The 20732-nt window shown below is 54.5% G+C and overlaps 2 protein-coding genes across 2 annotated transcripts in view; one reads left to right on the top strand and one right to left on the bottom strand.

Annotated features, from left to right (window-relative positions):
• On the bottom strand, window positions 1-3227 carry LOC308650556 (UPF0669 protein C6orf120 homolog). The gene is made up of 2 exons (XM_081296600.1): window positions 3132-3227; window positions 1-1394 (listed from the first exon to the last, which is right to left on the bottom strand). Exon 2 carries the CDS (start codon window positions 1345-1347, stop codon window positions 775-777), a length of 573 nt encoding a protein of 190 aa, XP_081152726.1. The 5' UTR covers window positions 1348-1394; window positions 3132-3227; the 3' UTR covers window positions 1-774.
• A 75-nt stretch (window positions 3228-3302) lies between these two features.
• Window positions 3303-20732, top strand: part of WDR27 (WD repeat domain 27) — a 189775-nt gene continuing 172345 nt past the window's right edge. Inside the window, exons 1-2 of the mRNA XM_081296596.1 lie at window positions 3303-3362; window positions 20503-20695. Of these exons, the coding sequence (XP_081152722.1) occupies window positions 20516-20695 (180 nt within the window). The 5' untranslated portion in view covers window positions 3303-3362; window positions 20503-20515. The remainder of the gene's footprint in view (window positions 3363-20502; window positions 20696-20732) is intronic.

Genomic DNA, 20732 nt, shown 5'->3' with positions numbered 1-20732 from the left:
ATCTGCTAGTTGACTCATTTCATTATAAGCTACTGTTACCCTTGAACCTAATTACAGGTAAGGAAACTGCAACTATTCCCAAAAAATATTTTTTTTTTCTTTAAATTTCAGTGGTTTGGCTTTCTCTAAAAAATTGAGTAGAAATATTTAGCAACTTAATTGGAAATATTTTAACTTTTTTGAAAAACTACTGTTTTTACCCTTTCCACTCTGTGGTGGTGCTTGTGACCTGCCATAAGTAGTAAAACAAAAATTACCTAATAACTAAAGAACTTTAGTGATAGGAAGCCCAAAATGATAAAATGGCAAATGGCCTGATAAGACTGGTACAGAGGGGGATTTAGAATTGTACACACAGAAGATAATACATCCCTATGTGGGGCAGACTTGGGTCTTTAGTCCATGTTCAGGGAAATTTAAGTAAATCATCGCATTTCGGACTTGATTTTAGTGAGAACTCCTGAAAACATGCTGAACTTCGTATTTTGATTTCTTTTATGTAAGCTTTAGTTCCTGTAATAACTTTTAGGTGGCCTGACAAACTGATCATAATGGAGATTAAATGTTTAATTGGGCATTTCCGTTTATAGAAATTTGGAGCTTCAAAAGAAAAAACTACTACCTGCTTTTCCTATTTTGGGGATGTGAGGTAACAAAATGGTATGGCTTTATTTTTCCACCCCTCCTCTAGAGAAAGGAACCAGAATTCAGCCAGGTTAAAGTAGCCAGGTCCCCTCCAGACTGCGGGCACTGCTCTGGAGTGCGGTTGGGGAGTCAGAACAGAATCTCCAGTACCAGTTTCAGAATGCTGATCAGTATGGTCCAGAGCACAGATTCCTCCTCGGGTGCCGCCTCCTCGGGGCTGTAGGCCTGCTTCTGGCCGGCCTCGGCGCCCTCGGCCGAGTAGGCGGCCTCGCCGAAGGGGTACTGGTCCACCGTCCTGTCGAAATAGACCCTCATCTCGAAGTCGCTCTCGTGGTGCGACGGGTGTCCGTAGATGCCTATCCCCACGGGGCGCTGGAAGTGGGCAGGGATGAAGACCACGTCCTGGCCGCAGGTGGCCGACTGCAGCTCGTAGTCATCAAAGCTGGGGTGGAGGGTGCTGTCGGACACGTACAGGTCGGCGTCCCCTCGCAGGCTCTGCATCCTCAGGACCACCTTCCCCTCGTGGTTCAGCCTCAGGTAGCTATAGTTCCCCGCCCCAATCTGGCCCTGAACCACGTGCAGGAGGAGCCACTCTTCGGGAACGTCATCAGCTTCGGAGCACTTCACCAGGGCCACCGCCTGGGAGGCCAGCAGCAGGAGCAGGGCCCTCCAACAGGGAGCTGCCATCCAGGGCCCGACCATGGCTGGGCATTCAGCTCCGGCTCTTTCTCATTGGCTCCTCATCGGCGCTGGGAAAAGCACAAGTCATAGGTTGAACCCCGGGGCCAGGTTCACCCAGTGAGGGGGCTGCAGGGAGGAGAGCAGGGGTGGGGGGAGGAGAGCAGGGGAGGGGAGAGGAGAGCAGGGGAGAGGAAAGGAAAGCAGGGGCAGACAGCAGAGATGGGGGGAGAGCAGAGGAGGGGAGAGGAGAGCAGGGGCAGACAGCAGAGATAGGGAGGAGAGCAGGGGAGGGGAGAGGAGAGCAGGGGCAGACAGCAGAGATAGGGAGGAGAGCAGGGGAGGGGGGAGGAGAGCAGGGGCAGACAGCAGAGATAGGGAGGAGAGCAGGGGAGGGGGGAGGAGAGCAGGGGAGGGGAGAGGAGAGCAGGGGAGAGGAAAGGAAAGCAGGGGAGAGGAAAGGAAAGCAGGGGCAGACAGCAGAGATAGGGAGGAGAGCAGGGGAGGGGGGAGGAGAGCAGGGTAGAGGAAAGGAGAGCAGGGGCAGACAGCAGAGATAGGGAGGAGAGCAGGGGAGGGGAGAGGAGAGCAGGGGCGGACAGCGGAGATAGAGGAGAGCAGGGGAGGGGAGAGGAGAGCAGGGGAGGTCAGCAGAGATAGGGAGGAGAGCAGGGGAGAGGAGAGCAGGGGTAGACAGCAGAGATAGGTAGAGCAGGGGAGGGGGGAGGAGAGCAGGGGAGGGGGTAGGAGAGCAGGGAGGGGGGAGGAGAGATAGGGAGAGCAGGGGAGGGGAGAGGAGAGCAGGGGAGGGGAGAGGAGAGCAGGGGCGGACAGCAGAGATGAGGAGAGCAGAGGAGGGGGGAGGAGAGCAGGGGCGGACAGCAGAGATGGGGAGGAGAGCAGGGGAGGGGGGAGGAGAGCAGGGGAGGGGGGAGGAGAGCAGGGGAGGGGGTAGGAGAGCAGGGGAGGGGAGAGGAGAGCAGGGGCGGACAGCAGAGATGAGGAGAGCAGAGGAGGGGGGAGGAGAGCAGGGGCGGACAGCAGAGATAGGGGAGGAGAGCAGGGGAAGGGAGAGGAGAGCAGGGAGGGGAGAGGAGTGCAGGGGAGGACAGCAGAGATAGGGAGGAGAGCAGGGGAGGGGAGAGCAGGGGCAGACAGCAGAGATAGGGAGGAGAGCAGGGGAGAGGAGAGCAGGGGCAGACAGCAGAGATAGGTAGAGCAGGGGAGGGGGGAGGAGAGCAGGGGAGGGGGTAGGAGAGCAGGGGAGGGGGTAGGAGAGCAGGGGAGGGGGGAGGAGAGATAGGGAGAGCAGGGGAGGGGAGAGGAGAGCAGGGGAGGGGAGAGGAGAGCAGGGGCGGACAGCAGAGATGAGGAGAGCAGAGGAGGGGGGAGGAGAGCAGGGGCGGACAGCAGAGATGGGGAGGAGAGCAGGGGAGGGGAGAGGAGAGCAGGGGTGGACAGCAGAGATAGGGAGGAGAGCAGAGGAGGGGGAGGAGAGCAGGGGCGCACAGCAGGGATGGGGAGGAGAGCAGGGGGCGGACAGGAGACAGGGGAGAGCAGGGAGGCGGACAGCAGAGATGGGGGCAGGAAAGACGGGGCGGGGACAGCAGAGCAGGGGGCGGACAGCAGAGCAGGGGGCGGACAGCAGAGCAGAGGGCGGACAGCAGTGCAGAGGGCGGACAGCAGAAGGGACAGGACCCCAGCGGACAGCAAGAGGCGGCAGCCAGAGGGGCGGCGCGGCCAGGCGCGAGGCCAGAACGCTGCGCGGGCGCGGCGCCGGGAGGGGCAGATCCACGCGCGGGACTCACCACCGCGCTTAGCCAGCAGCGTCGGGCCGGCAGGGCTCCGCACCAGCAGGCGGAAGGGAGGCGGCGCCCGGAAATGAGGCGGCCGGAAGTTGGCGGGCCCCCGCTCTCGCGATAGCGTCGGGGGCGTGGCCCTGGGCCTTCCTCTTGTAACCAAGGCGACGAGGCGGGCGCGGGCCTGATAGCGTCCCCCCGTAGCGTCGCCACAGGGCTCCGGGGTCCGCGGGACCGCAGGTGAGGACGCCAAGGGCTCGCCGCTGTGCCTGTTCCCCTCACCGTCGGGGTGCGGCGCCGCCTTAGGCCTCGGGACGCCCTTGGTGCGCCCGCCGTAGTGTCCCTCCCAAGCCGGGCATCGCCCTGGAACCTGATGCTCGCTGTGCGGACGGTGGAACATAACGTGAAAGTGTGGTCACCTTAAGCCTGATGGGTCCTGAGCTCTGCCCTGAGGTCACCCTGGCAGGATTGGGGGTCCTGAGCTGTGCCCTGGGGTCACCCTTGCAGCACTAGCGTCCTGAGCTGTGCCCTAAGGTCACTCTAGCGTGCTTGGGTACCTGAGCTAGGCCCTGGGATCAACCCTGTGCCCTTTGGTGTCCTGAACTGTGCCAGGAGATCACATTTGTATACTTGGGGTTCATGGATTGTGCTTGGGGTCATCCTTGCACACTTGGGGGTCCTGAGCTGTGCCCTGAGATGTCTCCCTTGTGCCCTTTGGTCCTGAGCTATGCCCTGCTGTCATTCTTGCTTCCTTGAGGATCTTCAGCTCTGCTCTGGGGTCACCCTTGTTCTCTTGGTGATTCTGAGCTGTGCTGTGTGGTGACCTGAGTCCCTAGACTCCTGAACTCTACCCAGTGGCGACCCCAGGTTGACTGGAGCTTACCTTATCATCACCCTTTTATACTTACATATATATTTTACTTCTCAGTGGCCAGATCCCATCTCTGGTCCTGTGGACCTCACACACAGGCCCTCATGTTATGAATTAGCATCTCATCCAGCAGTTGTGGTCCCCAAATAGCCCTGCACTTCTCTGCCACCCTGTCTCCAGAACCTGTGTCAGCTGCAGAGCTGAGCTGCGGTGGGCATTGCTCTCTTCCCGCTACTCACTGCTTGTCTGTGGACTCAGTGAGGGCCTGAGCCCTGTGGTCTCTGCGGATGTGCCCTCTGTGAATTTGGAAACACGAACCACACTGGCCAGCAGGAGAAAGGCCAATCAAGGAAACCTATGTTGAGGGATGCTTTGGATCAGGCTGCTGCACAGATGGGAGAGAGTGTCTGCTGTCTCAGTTTCCCCCCATGTAGCAGGCCTCTGTTAGATTTGGTTTGGGAAAGGAAAATGAGGTCAACCAGGATTGTATCTTGTTTTAGAACAAGGCCAGCGTCCACTGGCCACCTTGCTCTGAGGGGCATGCCCAGCCTCCAGAAGGACAAGGCTTCTCAGGGGACAGGGCTCAGAGCTCAGCCAGAATGAAGGCCCCTGGCTGGGCAGGGCCTCCTCCTCAGAGCTCAGCATCTCAGGAAAACCCAGCAGTGAAGAACCACTCAGTCTTGCTCCAGGACAGTGAGGAGGCCTTGCCTTTGCACGGGAAGGAAGCTCCTGGTGGGGCAGGACCCCTGACATGTTCTCAGAAGGATCGGCAGCAAGGGGAATGAGACTCTCACAACAGACCTTGCCTGTGGCCATGTTGCACGCACAGGGGCTCAGGGTGCCTGCATCCTTGGGTTGGGGGAAACTCCCACTGACCCCAGGGCCCAGAAGTCAGGTACTGGCCCCTTCTCAAAGCCTGGCTCTGGAGGCCCTGGTTAAGCCCCACATGAGCCTCTGGTCAGCTGCACTAGCAGCCTCAGCAGCACAGAGGAGGAGGCCAGGCCTTGAGAAAGGTGAAGCCTCCCTTTGCCTCAGGGAACACTGAGGGACGAGGTGCTCCAGGTGGCATGGTAGAGTGGGCAGGAGTTGGTGTGCTGGATAGTGCAGTGCTGGCAAGGCAGACAGCGCAGAGAGGGTGTTGGCAGCGTGCCGGCTCCTGCTGACAACAGCATGTCACTCACCACCTCCTGAGTGCACAGGCCAGCACCTGGGGGTGTCGAGGTAGAACAGGGAGAGTCCTGAGAGCTTCCGGAGAAGGAGGGCGCTGGGAGGTCATCACCTGCACTCTCACGTGCCTCCCGCGACAGCGACGGGGAGCAGCCGTGCCTGTGGCGTGCCAAGAGTGCACGCACAGGGAGCTGTGCAGGTGCCTAGGATGAGGGGTGCAGGCGATGTACCCTGCCCCCAGTGTCCTGCCTTCTCTGGGCAGTGTCTTCCAGCTTTGCTCTTTCTGCTGCTGGGTGTGGGTGTGCGTGTACTGTAAGGCCTCTCCCTCTGGGGAACACTGGCCTCATGCAGAGCTGCTGCAGAGAGCAGGGCGCAGGAGGAGAGTGGTGGTGCAGGTGGAACCCACGGTGTGAGAGCATGCCCCGCAGCAGTTGGGGGGCTTCAGGGGATCTTCAGTTTGGCTCTGAGAGGGCGTTGGGAGGCCTGGAGAGCAAGGTGGGGGCAGCAGGCTCCAGAAACCACAGGGCCAGGCGTCTGACGCATGCTCACGGTGAGAACAGGGAGCCGTCAGGAGACCTGAGCTGTGGACGCAGGTGGGGTGGACCTGCAGTGCTTCTCCATGCCTGGGCATGGGCTCCTGTGTCCCAGACACGCAGGGCCATTTGTGCTCTCACTGTGTGTGGCAAGGCCTGCTTCTGTTCAGGGTCTGTGACAGATGGCACATCTGGGTGGCTGCTCCACCTGCCGTGACCTGTGAGTTGTGGACTTGCACTAAGCCAAACTTGTACCACTCTTGGCAGTACTTGTGACCAGCAGGCAGGAGGCGGCCATGGGAGGCTGTGAACCCAAGGAGTCATCTGGGGATGAGAGTGGAGAGTGAGTGTGGGCTGTGGGGACGGAGCCCGGGGTGTGGAGGCCATCACACAGAAGGGCCTGAGTGTGAGGGTGCCAGCCTCACGTCTAGGTCATTTGGTCAGCGCAGCAGTCCTCTCACGGAGTCCTTCACGCAGGGGGAAGGCAGCTTCTGTTTCCAGGAGCCACAGGAGGAGCCCCTGCCTCAGAGTCCCAGCCCTGCCCGGTGGAGGACACAGAGCAGAGCCTGTCTCCCTGCCCCTCTCGAGACCAAGGACACAGAGCAGAGCCTGTCTCCCTGCCCCTCTCGGGACCAAGGACACAGAGCAGAGCCTGTCTCCCTGCCCCTCTCGGGACCAAGGACACAGAGCAGAGCCTGTCTCCCTGCCCCTCTCGGGACCAAGGACACAGAGCAGAGCCTGTCTCCCTGCCCCTCTCGGGACCAAGCCATGACGAATACACGCGCAGGAGCCCTTCCTGGTCTGCACTGCCTGCCCCCCTCCTCCAGGGTTCTGCAAACCCACTGTGGACATCTCCCTGGGGGCCTGCAGGTGTCCAGCTGGCCTGGGCTTCCTCCGTGGACACTCTTCCATGACCCTGGTCATGCACCTGCCCTCAGTCTTCTGGGCACTGAGAGCTCTCAGGCAGCAGTCAGGCAGTCCCTCCAGTCCCCGTCCCCGGGTGAGGCCAGAGCAGAGGACACGCAATTCCTGACCCCCATAGTGCGCCTGCCTCTGCTGGGGAGTGACTTTCCCTAAGGGGAGCCCATCACTGAGATCTGTTTTTGTTCAGAAAATTTTGCAAGATTTCTCTTTTTAAAAAATGTCTAGGCTTCTGATAATTTCACAATTGGGTCCCACCAGAACACGGCTCCACTGTCACAATGGACTATTTTGTTAAAAGGCCTCCATTTCTGGCCACAAAGGGAGGGGAGGGAGGAGTCGCCGGGGCAACTCTGGGATCCCTGCCCTGTGGAGGTGCCAGGGCTGGAGGGAGCCTGAGCCCTCCTGTCCTCAGCACGCTGAGGGCCCTCTGGGCACTCTTCACTCTACATACTGCAGTAGAGCCCAAAGCTAAAAGCAGCAGCACGTTGGTGCACGTGGCGTCCCGGGAGCTCCCCTGCTGCCGACAGCAGCTGCTGTGAGATTATCTTGGGGGGGAAGCCTCCTGGCAGGTGCCGAAATACCCAGCCACTGCTGCAGGCAGGCCCACTCTGCCGTTCCCACCACCCTACCTGCCTTCTCCCTTCCCTGCACGTGGGATTTGGGAGATGATGCCAGAGGACACTCTGGGGTCTCCAACACCTTGCCAGATGTGACTTCAACAGCAGCCACCCACTCTGCACACACATCAGGAAGGGAGGGACCTGAAAGCAGAGGAGGAGTCCTTCTGGCCAAAGCCACCAGCTCAAAGTAAGTCGAGGCTTCACTGGCTTGAGGCGAGTGCGTCTGCAGACTGTGTCAGTGCTGGCCCGAGGCCAGCGAGTCCCTGTCGGCAGTGCTCGAGGTGAGCGAGGTCTGTCTGTACTGAGCAGGACAGGCTCAGGCCTTAGGGCGGCTGCAGGGCACCTGCCTTCACCTGAGGCTTCCCTCCCATTTTTGTTTGTTTGTTTAAATCTTTGGAGGATCAGTTTTGTTCTAAGATTTGTGACTTATCAGGCACCACCTCTGCTATTCTGGAGTATGGCAGGAAGGACAGGGGAGAGCGGGGCAGGGGTGGCCAGGAGAGTGCAGTCTGATGTCTCTCTCAGGGGGGGAAAGAGGCCCCTGGGCCCAGGCAGCTCCTGAGTCCATGCCTTTGATGTCCTGCTGTGAGGCCGGGTCCAGGGGCTCCGTCCTCTTAGCTGTCCACTTGCCTTAGAGCTGCTTTGTCTCCAAGTCCAGGGCCTTTCAGCTCTGCTGTGGGAGCCGCCGTGTCTCTGGCCGAGGGCCATCTTTCTGGCTGGCCTGCAGCAACAGGGCTGCAGGGAGAGTTGCTGTGTGCAGCTGGCAGTCCCAGCCTCCTGCCCTGTGTCCTCAGGGGTGCAGGCTCCGGGCCCAGCTGGGGGGACCCCACAGAGGGAGTGTACCTGGGAGCATGTACCTGGGAGGACCTGCTGCCCTGCCTCCCGCTGCGACTGCTCATCCCAGAGCTGGGTGGGTGGGCACGGGGACTTCGTGGGGCTGTGCTGCAGGGGTCCCCACATGCAGACTGCAGGGAGGAAGGGCAGACAGGCCGCCCTGGTGCTGCCCTCTGCCCTGACTGCTTGGCCTCCTCAGGCCGCTGGTGCTCACCGGGCAAGAAGGGGAAGGTGCCGGGGACAGGCTCTGGGCACTGGTCTTGGGGAAGCGAGGGAAAGTGGCAGGCTCTGCAGGGCGAGGGGGAGGCCCGGACCCTGCACACACGGTCTGAGGGAACGGGGGTGGGGGGGTGGGGGGGTGGGAGGAAGTTCTGCTCCACCCCGGGTGGGACTCGCATGTCCACCTCTGCCCCTGAAGGGAGATGGTGGGCCAGTTTCACCTCCCCAGAGCTGCCCTGCCAGATGTCCCCCAGGACCTGATAATGGCACAGAGGGCCTCCTCCTGGGAAGAGCTGGACCCCGCCCCTGTCATCACCTGGCTCTGCCGACAGCTCTGAGCAGCAGGTCCTGCGCAGCTGCACCAACTGAGGTTATGGCGTAAAGACCAGCCCCAAATCAAGACTACCAGCGTCCAAAGACCCAAACCAGCACCACCAGAGCCCCCCAGGAGCTGGCTGTGCGCCACCACCACGAGCCCCGCACCTGACGGAGAGGCACCAGCTGCAGCCAGGCCTTATGTGGCAGGTGTTTGAGATTCCCTCCAGATGGCTCCTCCTAAGGCCAGAGGAGAAATGGCCCTACCACGCCTGGGCGCCACCGGTAGGAGCGGCCTCACTTTCTGGCCTCCAGGACCTCTTCCCCTTTAATAAGAAGGGGTCCAGAGGATTTCACTTCGGTGGGTCATGGAGACAGATAACTCACTGTTAGGAAATTCAGATTTGCAGGGTACTTCAATGGCCTTTTCATTCCAACTCTGAAAGTCCCAATGACTCCTTGACCTCTAAAGCCTGGTCCTGTCTCCACTCAAGGGATCCAGTTCCTTTCTCTGTCACCTTGGGAGAGTGGGAGTGGGAAGGATGGCTGTCCTGTGCTCACATGACGCTGTGCTCCCTAGACACTGCAGAGCCTCCTCTGGTGTGGGTCTGAGGTGTCCCCAGGCTCCCGGTCAGGCGGGAGTGTTCAGAGGTGAAGTGACCTGATTACGAGAGCTGCAGCCTGATGGGCCCCTCCTGGGTGTGGACGGACTGGCACTGTGGGCAGTGGGGTGGCTGGAGGAGGCGGGTCACGGGGCTCCTGCCCTGGAAGGGTGTACCCTCCTGGGCCCTGCCCTTTCTCCTCTGCTTCTGGGCACCCTCACATGGCAGTGCTCTCCACTATGCCCTCCCTCTGCCTGTTCTGCTTCCCCTTGGCCCAGAGCAGTGAGTCGCCTGACCACAGACTGAGCCTCTGGAGCTGTGGCCAGAACAGCTCTCCCTCCTCGGGGTCCTTCTTGTCTGTACTTTGCTCACAGAGGGCCGAGTGACACAAGCACATTGTGAACACCCGTGGGGCTGAGAGGGGGGAGCTGTCGTCACTTCCTCCCAAGTCTCCCCAGATTTCTTGTCAGAAAACCCCGATCCCAGAAGGCAGTGCACCGGCATATTCCAAGCCGAGGACAAAGCCTGCCAGGCAAGAGTCCTGTGGCCAGCATGGACGTTCGTCCCACAGAGGGAGACCCGGAGGCCTTCTCAGAGGCCCCAGCCCCCACAGGGCTGCGATGAGTTCCTGGGGTGGGCAGTTGATTGACGGGCATCGACTTGCCCATCTGGAAGATGCAAGGCCAAGGAGGTTCAGTGTGTGGAGAGGGCTGCGTTCTCACGTGGTGGAAGGTCACCTGCATGCCCTCAGCCCTTTCCTTTTTCCTTTTCTGTGGTCCTAGGGATGGAACCTGGTCCCTGAGGGTGCCTGGTGAGTGCTCTACCATTGAGCTACATCCCAGGCCCTTGTTATTTTGTTTTGAGTCAGGGTCTCGCTAAGTTGCTTAGGCTCAAGTGTGTTACTTCAGTGCTGGAGCAGGACAGGTGGAAAGCTCACAGTTCAGATCAAGGCACTGGGGAGTTAGGTGTCCTCATTTCCATTTTGCAGATGAGGAAACAGGCTCAGGGAGGTGGAGACTTTCTGCTGAGATCCTTTTCTAACATCCTAGTTTCCAGTCCTCACTTCCCCGTGCAGTGTGCCTGGATCAGACTCACACACATGTTGAGTTACCCACCTTCTAGGTACCTGTTTAAGGTATGGTTGCAACAGACACAGACATTCAGACAGGCTGATTAAATTTATTTAGGCATCTAGTCCCCATTGAATGCATCAATACAGTCTCTGCTTCCCCAAATATCTGTGTCCCACCTTTCAACAGTCACCAGGGGATTTTCTAGAGCACCTAGTCAGATGGGTGTTTTGCTCATCTTGAATTTGACTTTAGTCTGACTCCTGTGTAAGGAAAGGACAAAAGGTCTTCCAAGATGGGGTTGAACACACAGACATCACACCCAAGAGCACAGGGAACCCACAATGTGTTGGCCACACAGCATACGGGGTGAAGCTGAGGGTAGCATCAGTGAACTGAAAGATTTCCCTGAGGAAATTGCTGGGGACGCACCACTGAGAATGGAGAAGACCAAAAGTAGAAGACAGCTTTGGAAGTCACGAACGCCCCCAGAACCAATCGGAACCTGAGGGGGAGAGTAGGAGGTGTGCAGGAGAGCCAACAGGGAGCTCTCTCCCAGCCAGGACCACCATTTCCTGCTCAAGCCAACAAGGGCTTCCTTACACCCTGACTCAGCATTTGAGGAAGGGGATCTCAGAGTCTGTGGGGAAGAAGAAAGGGAAGGAAAAGGAATGGATGTTGACTGAATGTTACTCTGTGTCACACACTGTCCCATAGCTGCCCAGGTGGTCCCTTTGCTCTGAGGCTGACACCTTTGCTCCCATTTTGTCATGGGGCAGAGATTCTTTGTATCTCATTGGTTTGTGTCCCTCTGGTGCTTAGCGTGAGGACATGTACTCAGCAGGTGCTCAATAAAGACCTATGTCTCTTGCACCCATACCTTGAATACTGTTGAATGACCATAGACTTTGAGCCCAAGAGCAGCTCCGCATTGACTTAGAGGGCAAGAATTTAAAGTTTAGAACAAGGTGACCCTAGAGCCTACCTTGTTTTTCAGTGCCTAGCTATGCTTGCATGCTTCCTGTTATGTTTGAATGAGAAGGTCACCTGTTGAAGACCCGATGCAGCATTGTGCAGAAGTGGGGCTTCTGGGAAGGGGCTGGACCATGAGAGCTCTGATCTCACAAGTAGATTAATTTATGGCATTTGTAGCTTAAAGAGCTATTGGTTGTTGGTGGAAACTTTTAGAGGTGACCTAGTGAAAGGAAATGGGTCTTTGGGGGTGTTCACTTGATGTGCCATCCTCTCTCTCTGCTTCTTAGCTATAATGAGGGGAGCAGCTATATCCTACCACATGCTCCCCACCACGGGTTTTCCTTGCCAGGGGCCCAGTTGATGGAACCAAGTGACTATGGACTGAAACCTCTGAAATTGATGACAAAATAAACCTCTATTTTCGGTTGTTGTTTTCTGGTATTTTGTCAGAACAATGGAATCCTGACTAATATGGAAAACTGGTACTGAGAGGTGGGGTCGTTGCTGTTATTCTACCTAACCATGTGGTTCAGAAGCCTTTGGAACTCATTTTCAGAAAGAATTTAGAAAAGTTTGAAAAAGCATCTTAGAAAAATCTTAGAATTTTATAAGTAGAGCTTAACAGATGGCTCTGGTGGTGTCTCAGAACACTAGAATGCTGGTAGGGAGGTGGGCATAAGTCTGCTGATGAGGTTTCCCAGGGGATGAGGACTCTGCTGGGAATTGGAGTGAGGACATTGTGTTCCATTTTGACAAAGACTTTGTCTGTCTGTCCTGAGACTTCTGTGAGGCTGGATTCAAGGTGACAGAATGATCTGCTGGAGGAAGTTTTAAGACAGCCTAGTGTTCAGGCTCTGATGTGGATATTGCTGGCTGTTTTTATTCAAGTTTACAGTGAGAAACAGGAGGTAAGGCAGAGCAGAGAATTTGGAAAACTTGCAGTTTGTTCAGAAAAGGCCATGTTTGAAGAGGAGATCAAGGTGGGTATGGTTGTTGAAAAGGTTAGCACCATTAAAAGCAGTCATGTACTTTGCACCAAGACAGTAAGAAAGATGCCTTGTGGACAACTCAGGAATTGGGAGATCCCACCCATAGAAGGCAAACTCACTTAAAAACTTTGTTTGGATATGAGAGCGTGTTCAGTGATAGCTAAGGATAGTTTCCCTAGAATTTGTTTCCCAGGGTGCAGCTGTTAGGGTGCTCAGAGGTGCTGTAGCCTCAGAGGAGGGCCCCACTACTCCTCCCCCTGTGGCAGACCTTGCTGTTCTCCACCTGGTGCTGATTTTACAAGGTCACACAGGCTTCCACAATTTCAGTGGAAAGCCTGGGGGGCCAGCCAGGGCCTGGCAGGGGAGATTCTTTGTGGGCAGCCCCTAGGAGGCAATGTAAGGAGCCATGAGAGTGAGGTAGAGGCTTTGGTAGAGACCCCAGGCAGTCAGAGATGCCAGGAATGTGGAGCACATGCACAGGAAAGCCCTTCGGAGCTCCCATTGTGCCAAGCATGAAGATAGGAAGACACAGCATTCAGTGTTGTCCTGCTGGGTTCTGGTCTTGCTTTGGACCAGCTCCTCCTAGCTATGTTATTTTCCTTCATTTTGGAATGGGAATGTTTGTTATGAGTTTCAGAGGAGACTTTGAACTGGGACTTTTCAGCAATGATGGAAAAATCAAGACTTGGGAGACTCTTGGGGGATGGATTGAACTCATTTAGTATTGTGAGGAGGACATGAGCCTGTGGGGCTGCGCAGAATACTCCAGTCCAAACTGGAGGTTCTTGAAGGTTCTCAAGGCCTGTGTTGAAGACTTGGTCTCCAGCTTGCAGCACTATCAGGAGGTGGCAGTGTTTTGGGAGGCAGAGCCTTCAAGGTTGGAAGTTAGAATGGGATGGTGAGACCCCACCCCTTCTTCATTCCGCTCTCTGCTTTCTGGCTGCCACAAAGTGTACAGCCCTCTTCCACCACGTGCCCCCACCATGACGTGCTGTGTTGCCCGAGGGCCACTGCAGTGGGCCCAAGGGCCTGTGGATTGAATGAAACCTCTGAAACGGTGGCCACAGCATCTCTCCTGTCTTTAAGTGGCCTCTCTGAGGTATCCTACAGTAACAGTGAGCTGACCAGCAGACTGGTCTTGGACAACACTGCTCAGAGGCATGGTTTTAGGTAGAACTTCCTGCCTGTACCAGGTCTTCCTATGGAGTGTGCATGACTTGAGCAAGCCAGTCCTGCTGGATCCACTCTCTTCTGCCCGGAGTTCATCTAGTGAATGCCTGCGTAGACACGTGGAGCCTGGTGGTGTCATAGGGCTCTGTTCACCCTCAGGGATGCAACCGCAGATGTGTAGCTGTGTGTGTGGTCTGAGAACTCGCGACATGTCAGGCTGGAGAGGTGCTGACAGCTCGCTGTGTGTTCAGTGGCAGAATGCCTCTGGGAACTGGATGTGTACACTAGTGGACAGTTCCAAAGACGGTTGGGAAATTGGTGGTTTTCCAGGAAACTGGCTTTTGACTGATTTAACTTAGGAAAACCAAATGAGATCCTAGTTCCATTGATTCCACTTTAGTTATATTCCCTGTATGTGTCCATGTAAGAAAGCACCCAGGGCCTCTGCCACTGCACTTGGTTGCATGCTGGGCTCTTGGCTGAGTGGATCAGCCTCGGTCCATGGCTTGTATGCCTGCTTGGCTGCAAGTCGCTCCTGTGCAGGAGCGCAGGTTCATGGCTGCTCGTCAAGGGGCTTTTGCTGCTATGGTCCTCCCAGTCTAACAGGTCCCCAGGGAGAGAAGCCATCCTTCCAGTTCAATCAACAGCCCCCTCAACTGAACAGTATGGTTTTGATGTGACGTGTCCCCCCAAAGCTCATGAGTGAAACAGCGCAACAACATTCAGAGGTGAAATAACTGGGTGACGATAGCTTGGACCTCATCAGTGAACTAATCCTCTGAGTGGCAATTGAATGCAGTTCGGGCATGGCTGGAGGAGGTGGGCACTGGATGCATACTTTGGGGTATATATTGTGTATCTGGTGAGTGGAGTGAATCTCTGCTTTCTGACCATCACATGAGCTGCTTCCCTCTGCTGTACTCTTCACCATGGTGTCCTGCCTCAGTCGAGCCCTAGGAATGGAGCCAACTGTGGACTGAGAACTCTGAAACTGTGAGCCCCCAATAAGCTTTTCCTCCTGTAAAATCGTTCTTGTCGGGTCTTTTAGTCACAGCAGTGAAATAACTGACTAAAATAGACAATGAACTTGAGAAAGAGATCCAAGGATCCCAAGTGGCTAACTGAGCCAAAATTCAAGAGTAGAACCTGAGAGCACTTGCAGATTGTGGGGTGGCACACTCTGTGTTCCTGGAAGGAGTGAGCACACACTGAGCATGGCAGCCCTTCTGGGCTTGGTCCTGACCCCCTGCCATCCCGTCAGATGGGCGCTGATCCTCCTTTGTCCTGCTGACCTGGTGGGAACCTAAGTGGACGGCTCCTCCCCATGCCTTGGGCACACTGTTGCAAACTGCTCCTGAGGCCAAGCCCCTTTGTCCTGAGTTCTTTCCTGGTGAATTTTTGTTGACCAGACTCTGCAAGCAGTGAGTTCTGCTGTTGGCAAGCTCTGAACGCAGCTGGAGTGCAGAGAAATCAGTGTGGGTAGTTTTCAGTGTAGCTGAGCACCATTGATAAACCCAGCCTGATTCCCTCTTAAAATTGGGAACCATCTTGCCACGAAGGCATAAAAAGCTAATTTTAGCTTTATATAAATTACTGCGAATTCTAAACTTGCTTGGAATGCCTGCCCGTGCCTTGAACTCACCCATGCCTGGCCTTCCCTGGCCAGGTTAACAACTCTCTCTGAGGCTCTAATGACCTTCATAAATTCTGATGTTGAGGCCAGCAAAAATGTAAACTACCATTTGTGTTATGCTCCTCAGAGTTTTTTTTTTTTTTTATCTGTAACCCCCCTTGGTGTAACTTTCTGGGCTATAAAGCTGCACTTCTAGAAAGTTGCAGGGCTGTCTTGTTCCCACGGTTTTTGTTGGGAGAGGAAGCCTGGTCGATCGAAATAATAAGCTTGCTTTAATTTGATTTTAATTGGAGTCAGTGGTCTTTTCTTTGTGTCCTTGTCTAACACACTCAAGGAACCATGGGGCTGCTCAGAAGTGCAGGGGCAATGCCTTCTTTTTTGAAGGTGTCAGCCAGGGAGTGCGTAGGCAGCGGCTCTTAAAGCAGGGAGCTGGACTGCACCTTGACTGCACCCTTTTAGCATGGGGATCCCGGTCTTGTGGAGGGTCCATTGGAAGGACTCTTCTTGTGACTGCTGGCCAGCTTTGCCTTTCTGGAATACCACAAAGGAGCAGGGCAGGCTGCACTGGTCAGTGGCTGCAGCCCCAGTGCCTCTGACTCCTGTCCCCTGGCAGCTCCAGCTTGCTCAGCACTTTGCTTGCTGTGTGTAGTGGGTGTCAGTGAACGGGCATGATGGTGTGTGGGCAGGGAGCTGCATGGTTGCCGTGGCGGCCCCCAGCTCAGCTGTGCTCCTTCCACCTGTGTGCGCAGCTTGGGGTCACTGGTCTTGACAGCTGCTGCACTGGCACCCAACATCCCAGTCCCTCCCGCTCTCGAGTCCACCCGGGCTCTCCCACCTGCTGCCAGGTGGGAAACGCAGTGCTGGGAGGGGTTCTGGAGGGCTTTCTCTTCAGGCCGCAGCTTCGCACTTCTGCCTGGTGAGGTGTGGCTCAGGGAACCAAGACCCACGCCCGCCAAGCCTTCTCTGGCTAGAGTTTCCTGCTTGTGCTGAGATTTTTTTTTCAGATTAATTAGAGTGGAGTGTTCTATGGAGCCCTGCCGGGAGGTTGGACGTCCGTTTTTTTCTTGTGGCATGTTGTCCTAGTCTTTATCAGGGTGTTCCCCTGGGTGTGGCAGTGGGGTTCCTTTTGACACGTTCGTGATCTGCTCCATTGTGGACCCCAGTGCTGCCCTGCCCTCCTCTCCTTCCTCCCGTTTGCTTTTGTCTACTCTCTCTTTCTATTCATTCATTTTAAAAAATAACTTTTGTTTTAATTCTTTCTACAGGACAATAGAATGCATTTGTTTACTTTGGTCTATCCTACCTAAATGGGATGTAATTTCTATTTTTCTGGTTGTACATGTTGTAGGATCACACTGGTCATTCAGTCATATATGTACATAAGGTAACAATGTCTGTTTCATTCTACTATCCTTCCTAAACCACATCTCTCCACCTCCCCCACTCCCCTCTACCTAATCTAAAGTAACTCTATTCTTCCCCACTCCCCTTCCCCATTGTGAATTAGCATCCGCATATCAGAGAAAACATTTGGCCTTTGGCTGTTTGGGATTGGCTTATTTTTTTTTTTTTTAGCATGACATCCTCTGACTCCATTCATTTACCAGCAAATGCCGTAATGTCATTCTTCTTTAAAGCTGAGTAATATTCCACTGAATATATATACACAGTTTCTTTATTATTCATCTATTGAAGGACACCTAGGTTTGTTCCATAGTTTAGCTATTTTGAATTGAGCTGTTGTGAACTTTGATGTGGCTGCGTCAGTATAGTATGCTGATTTTAAGTTCTTTGGGTATAAACCAGAGAGTGGGATAGCTGGGTCAAATGGTGGTTCTATTCTGAGTTTTCTGAGGAATCTCCATTCTGCTTTCCATTTGCAGTCCCACCAGAAATGTATGAGTGTACCTTTTCCCCTCCATCCTCGCCAGCATTTATTATTGCCTGTATTCTTGATGATTGCCATTCTGACAGGAGTGAGATGAAATCTTAGAGTAGTTTTGATTTGCATTTCTCTAATTGCTAGAGATGTTGAACACGTATTTCATATATTTGTTAACCATTTGAAAAAGATAATACTGGATTCTTAGTAGAGATGTACGAGTCTCCTTCATAGGCTGGAAGAGTCCAAGGGCATATTTTAAGTATTATAAATGCCTTTGACTGTCTCACAGCTGTTCCTTCATGCCACTCTTGAGATGAGGACCCAGGCTGGCTCCTTGTTACGTTGACTTGAGATACTTCTGGAGGCCATGGAAATGCTGGCTTTTCTCATCTTTCTGTGTTCGTGGCACAGAGGACAGCGAGGTGTTTTGGGCAGGCTTGAAGTATTTAGAGGAGGCAAGTCTAGGTGGATTCCTACTGTGGGGCGTCAAGGGCGCATTTTAATTTAACCTCCTTTTTAGCACCTCCACAAAGTGAGTGCACACTGCGATGGCAAGGTCACGTGCTCGGAAAGACCCCTGCTACCGTAGATGGTACAGAGGCCTCTCACACCTGGCCCCTCTACAGGATTATTGTGCAGTGTCTGGAAAATAGCTTATTACTAGGAGAGATATTATTTGGAAAGGTAGCAGAAGAGCATTCTCTGGGTTCTTTATCAAGAATCTTAACTGTGAGATGTGACCTTGATATTGCTTGCTCTAAGTTTTTTTCCGAGTTTGTGGTGATTCTCTAGATTGCAGTCTTGCAACTCAGAGTGTCAGCGCAGATTTGATGTTATTTTCTAGGGTCCTTTTGTTCTCATCAGAAGCCCTGTGGTTTCCCTTGAAGGCAGGGCCTTGTCTCTGTGAGCAGGGCTCTGCTGAGATACACAGCTTCTCCAGCAGGTGCAGACAGCACAGGGGGTGGGGTGCTCAGTTTAGCACACAGCTGTGGCCTCTATGGTTCTCAGGCTCTGGCTGGGAGCACACCTCTTCATCTCTGAGCTGATATTAAACAGTGCTCAGCAGAAAGCACAGCGTTGAGCACGGGTGGACTCTTGCTGGCACGCTGGCCCACTTGTATCCACTTGTATCAGGCTTTCTGTTTGTGAGTGCCTCATGCCAGGACCATGCACACTCAGCCCCTCCTTTAGAGGGCACTGTAGATTCATTTGGTCGGCAGGTAAGTGTGGCGTGCCTGTCCTGTTTTAGGTACCGAGACAATAGTGAGAAAGTAGACGCACTGTCCTTGTAGAGCTGGGTGTGAATCAGGCACATTGCGTAGTCTAACCAGAGGGACAGAATAGCAAGCACTGGCCAAGGAGTGAGGCAGCCTGAAGGGACAGTGCTGGCTTCCCGTTGCCAGAGGGCAGTGCTTGTGGGTCAGGGAATGCAGATTATGAGGCTGTCTCATGTGCCAGTGTGCACCACACATGCCGCAAGCCCTGGCTGCAGCCAGCAGAGGGCAGCACGCTTTGCCCACTGGGACTCAGGTCCACTGCATCAGGTGGAGGGGCACAGAGGGAATAGCTGGATCAGCTCTCTGGTCCAGGAGCATATCTGCCAGTCCCAGAACCTGGCCTCCCTCCCAGACAGACACCATCTGGGTCATTTGGCTGGCTCCTGTCCATAGCAGCTTGAGCTTCTGGCTTTCCTCATCCCAGGTGACTCCTGTGTACTTGTTATTATTGCAGAGCGCCCCCTTGTGTGAATACAGAATGTTTTTTATACATTTCATTGCTGTTGGACATTTGGGGTGTTTCTGATTTTTTTATGATACTCACTGTATCTCCGCAAATATAGAATAAGTGAAACCAGAATTGTGAGTTGGTGACAAATGTGCTTTAAAATAGTCAACATATTTTTATTTTTTCTTCAAATATTGAGAATTTCCAAGTCATTAAAAATTGCCTTTCACTTATCATAACAGAGCATCTGTTAGAGTAAGGTCGGTGTCTCCATATTCATCTTTATTCCTTGCTTTCCTGATAACTGGGCCTCAATTCTGAGACACGCATTTTTAACCAAGTCTCTTACTGGAGTTGCTTATCAATTGTTTTGAATGTTTTCCAGGAGATAATCTGCAGAGTCTGTTGTGTTGCTGTTTCCTGGTTAACCTGTGAGCTTCAGCTGCACTTAGGAGGTGACATGGATTCCCTGTCTGTAGCTTCACCTCCTCCGGGAGGTGACTGTAGCTTCTCGGTTTCCTTGTGCTGTCCTGAGGTGCTGATAAGACACCAAGAGGGGCCAGGCAGCTCAGCAGGAGAGGGCAAGGAGAGGTGGAGAGGCTGCAGCAGCACGTGTCAGGGTGAGGGATGAGCCAGAGAGCCAGTGTGGTGGGGCCTGGGACAATGGACGAGGAAGGCAGGCCTGCTCGGGGCCACCTCGCCACAGCGCATGCAGGACCTAGTCTCAGGGCCACGCATGGCTTGCAAGGCTCAGCCCCGTCAGTGTGCCTGACTGAAGAAGGCAGGGACAGCGTGGCACTTCCTCTCGGGGACGTTCTCACAGCTGTCTCAGCAGTGCTCGGGCACAGGTGGGCACAGTCTCACTGGAGTGTGAGTGGGCTGCTGGGAGCTGCCTGGCCAACGTGGGGGTTTTCCTAATGGCAGCTGTAGTGTTCTTTCTTTGTCAGCAACCTCTGGTAGCTCTCCAGGGTCAGCTGAGGTAGACAAGCCCCCCTGTGGTGCCCTGCTTGCTGATGGTGCCGGCTCCTCCCTGGCCTCAGGGTCCTCCCTGTCCTTCCCTGTGCCCTCCTTTCTGGTCCACTGTCCATTTCCTGCTCCTCTATTGTAACTGCTGCTCTGTTCCTGAGCCCTGGTCAGGTCTCTCCAAACTGAATGAACCCTGTCACCCTTTGGTTGTGTGGGCAACTTGACCACCAGGTAGCTAGGCCAGCAGGATGACCCAGAGGTCTGTGAGCGAGTCAGGAAGCAGGGGCAGTGCAGAGTCCAGGGCCTCCAGGCCATGCCACATGTGTCTGTGGTGGTTACACTGATGAAGCGACAGAGTACGGAGTAGGAGAAAATCTGAAACGGTTTTTAATGTTGTCACTCTTTCATTAGCTTTCACTCTTACTGTGCCTCGCTGATTGCACTTGCTAACTTAGTGTTGATGACAGGTTAGCCCTAAGCCATCTGGGTTTGCATGCAGTTCACCTCCGGCTCATTGGCTATGAGCAGATGGAAGGTAATGGCAGTATTTGGTCTGCTCACTGGTGTTTTGAAGGCTTTATGCAGTAGCTTAGGGATCTGTTGTCGTCTCTGCTTCTGTGAGGCAGCTGCCCTCACTTCCTGGTCCTGGAAGAAGACTGGGGAGGTGGGAAGTGTGGGGTCCAGTACAAACCTGCTAATTGGAAAGACCCTGGGGAGTGGGTGGCCTCCAGCTCCTTTAGAGATTTCCTTCTTGGAGTGGAGGAGGTGTGTCATTTAGATATGATGTGATGCAAGTAGTCGTGCTAACAATCGTGAACAGAAGACTCTTGTTTGTGTCAAATATAAGATCTGCATCATCTTTCCTGTGCTTTGTGTTTTCAGATCAAAGTTGAAAATGGCCCAGGAGGTGTCCTGCATCGGTGACTGTGAGGACACTATGATTACAGAGAAGTACCTGGCTGAGTCCAAGGAGGCTGCGTCTCATGTGCAGCTGGCCTGCGGCATGCTGTACTGTGCCTTCCCCCTGCATGGGAACCAGCTTTGCCTGTGGAGCATCAGGGACCCTTCTCACCAGGTGGTCAACCAGGGGCAGGTGTTTTTCCTAAGTCCAA

Source organism: Spermophilus citellus (genome assembly GCF_964194105.1).
Source record: "Spermophilus citellus genome assembly, chromosome: 5".
Taxonomy (NCBI): Eukaryota; Metazoa; Chordata; class Mammalia; order Rodentia; family Sciuridae; genus Spermophilus; species Spermophilus citellus.
Note: the sequence above shows the minus strand (reverse complement) of the source record. Positions and strands in the feature narration are given on the sequence as shown.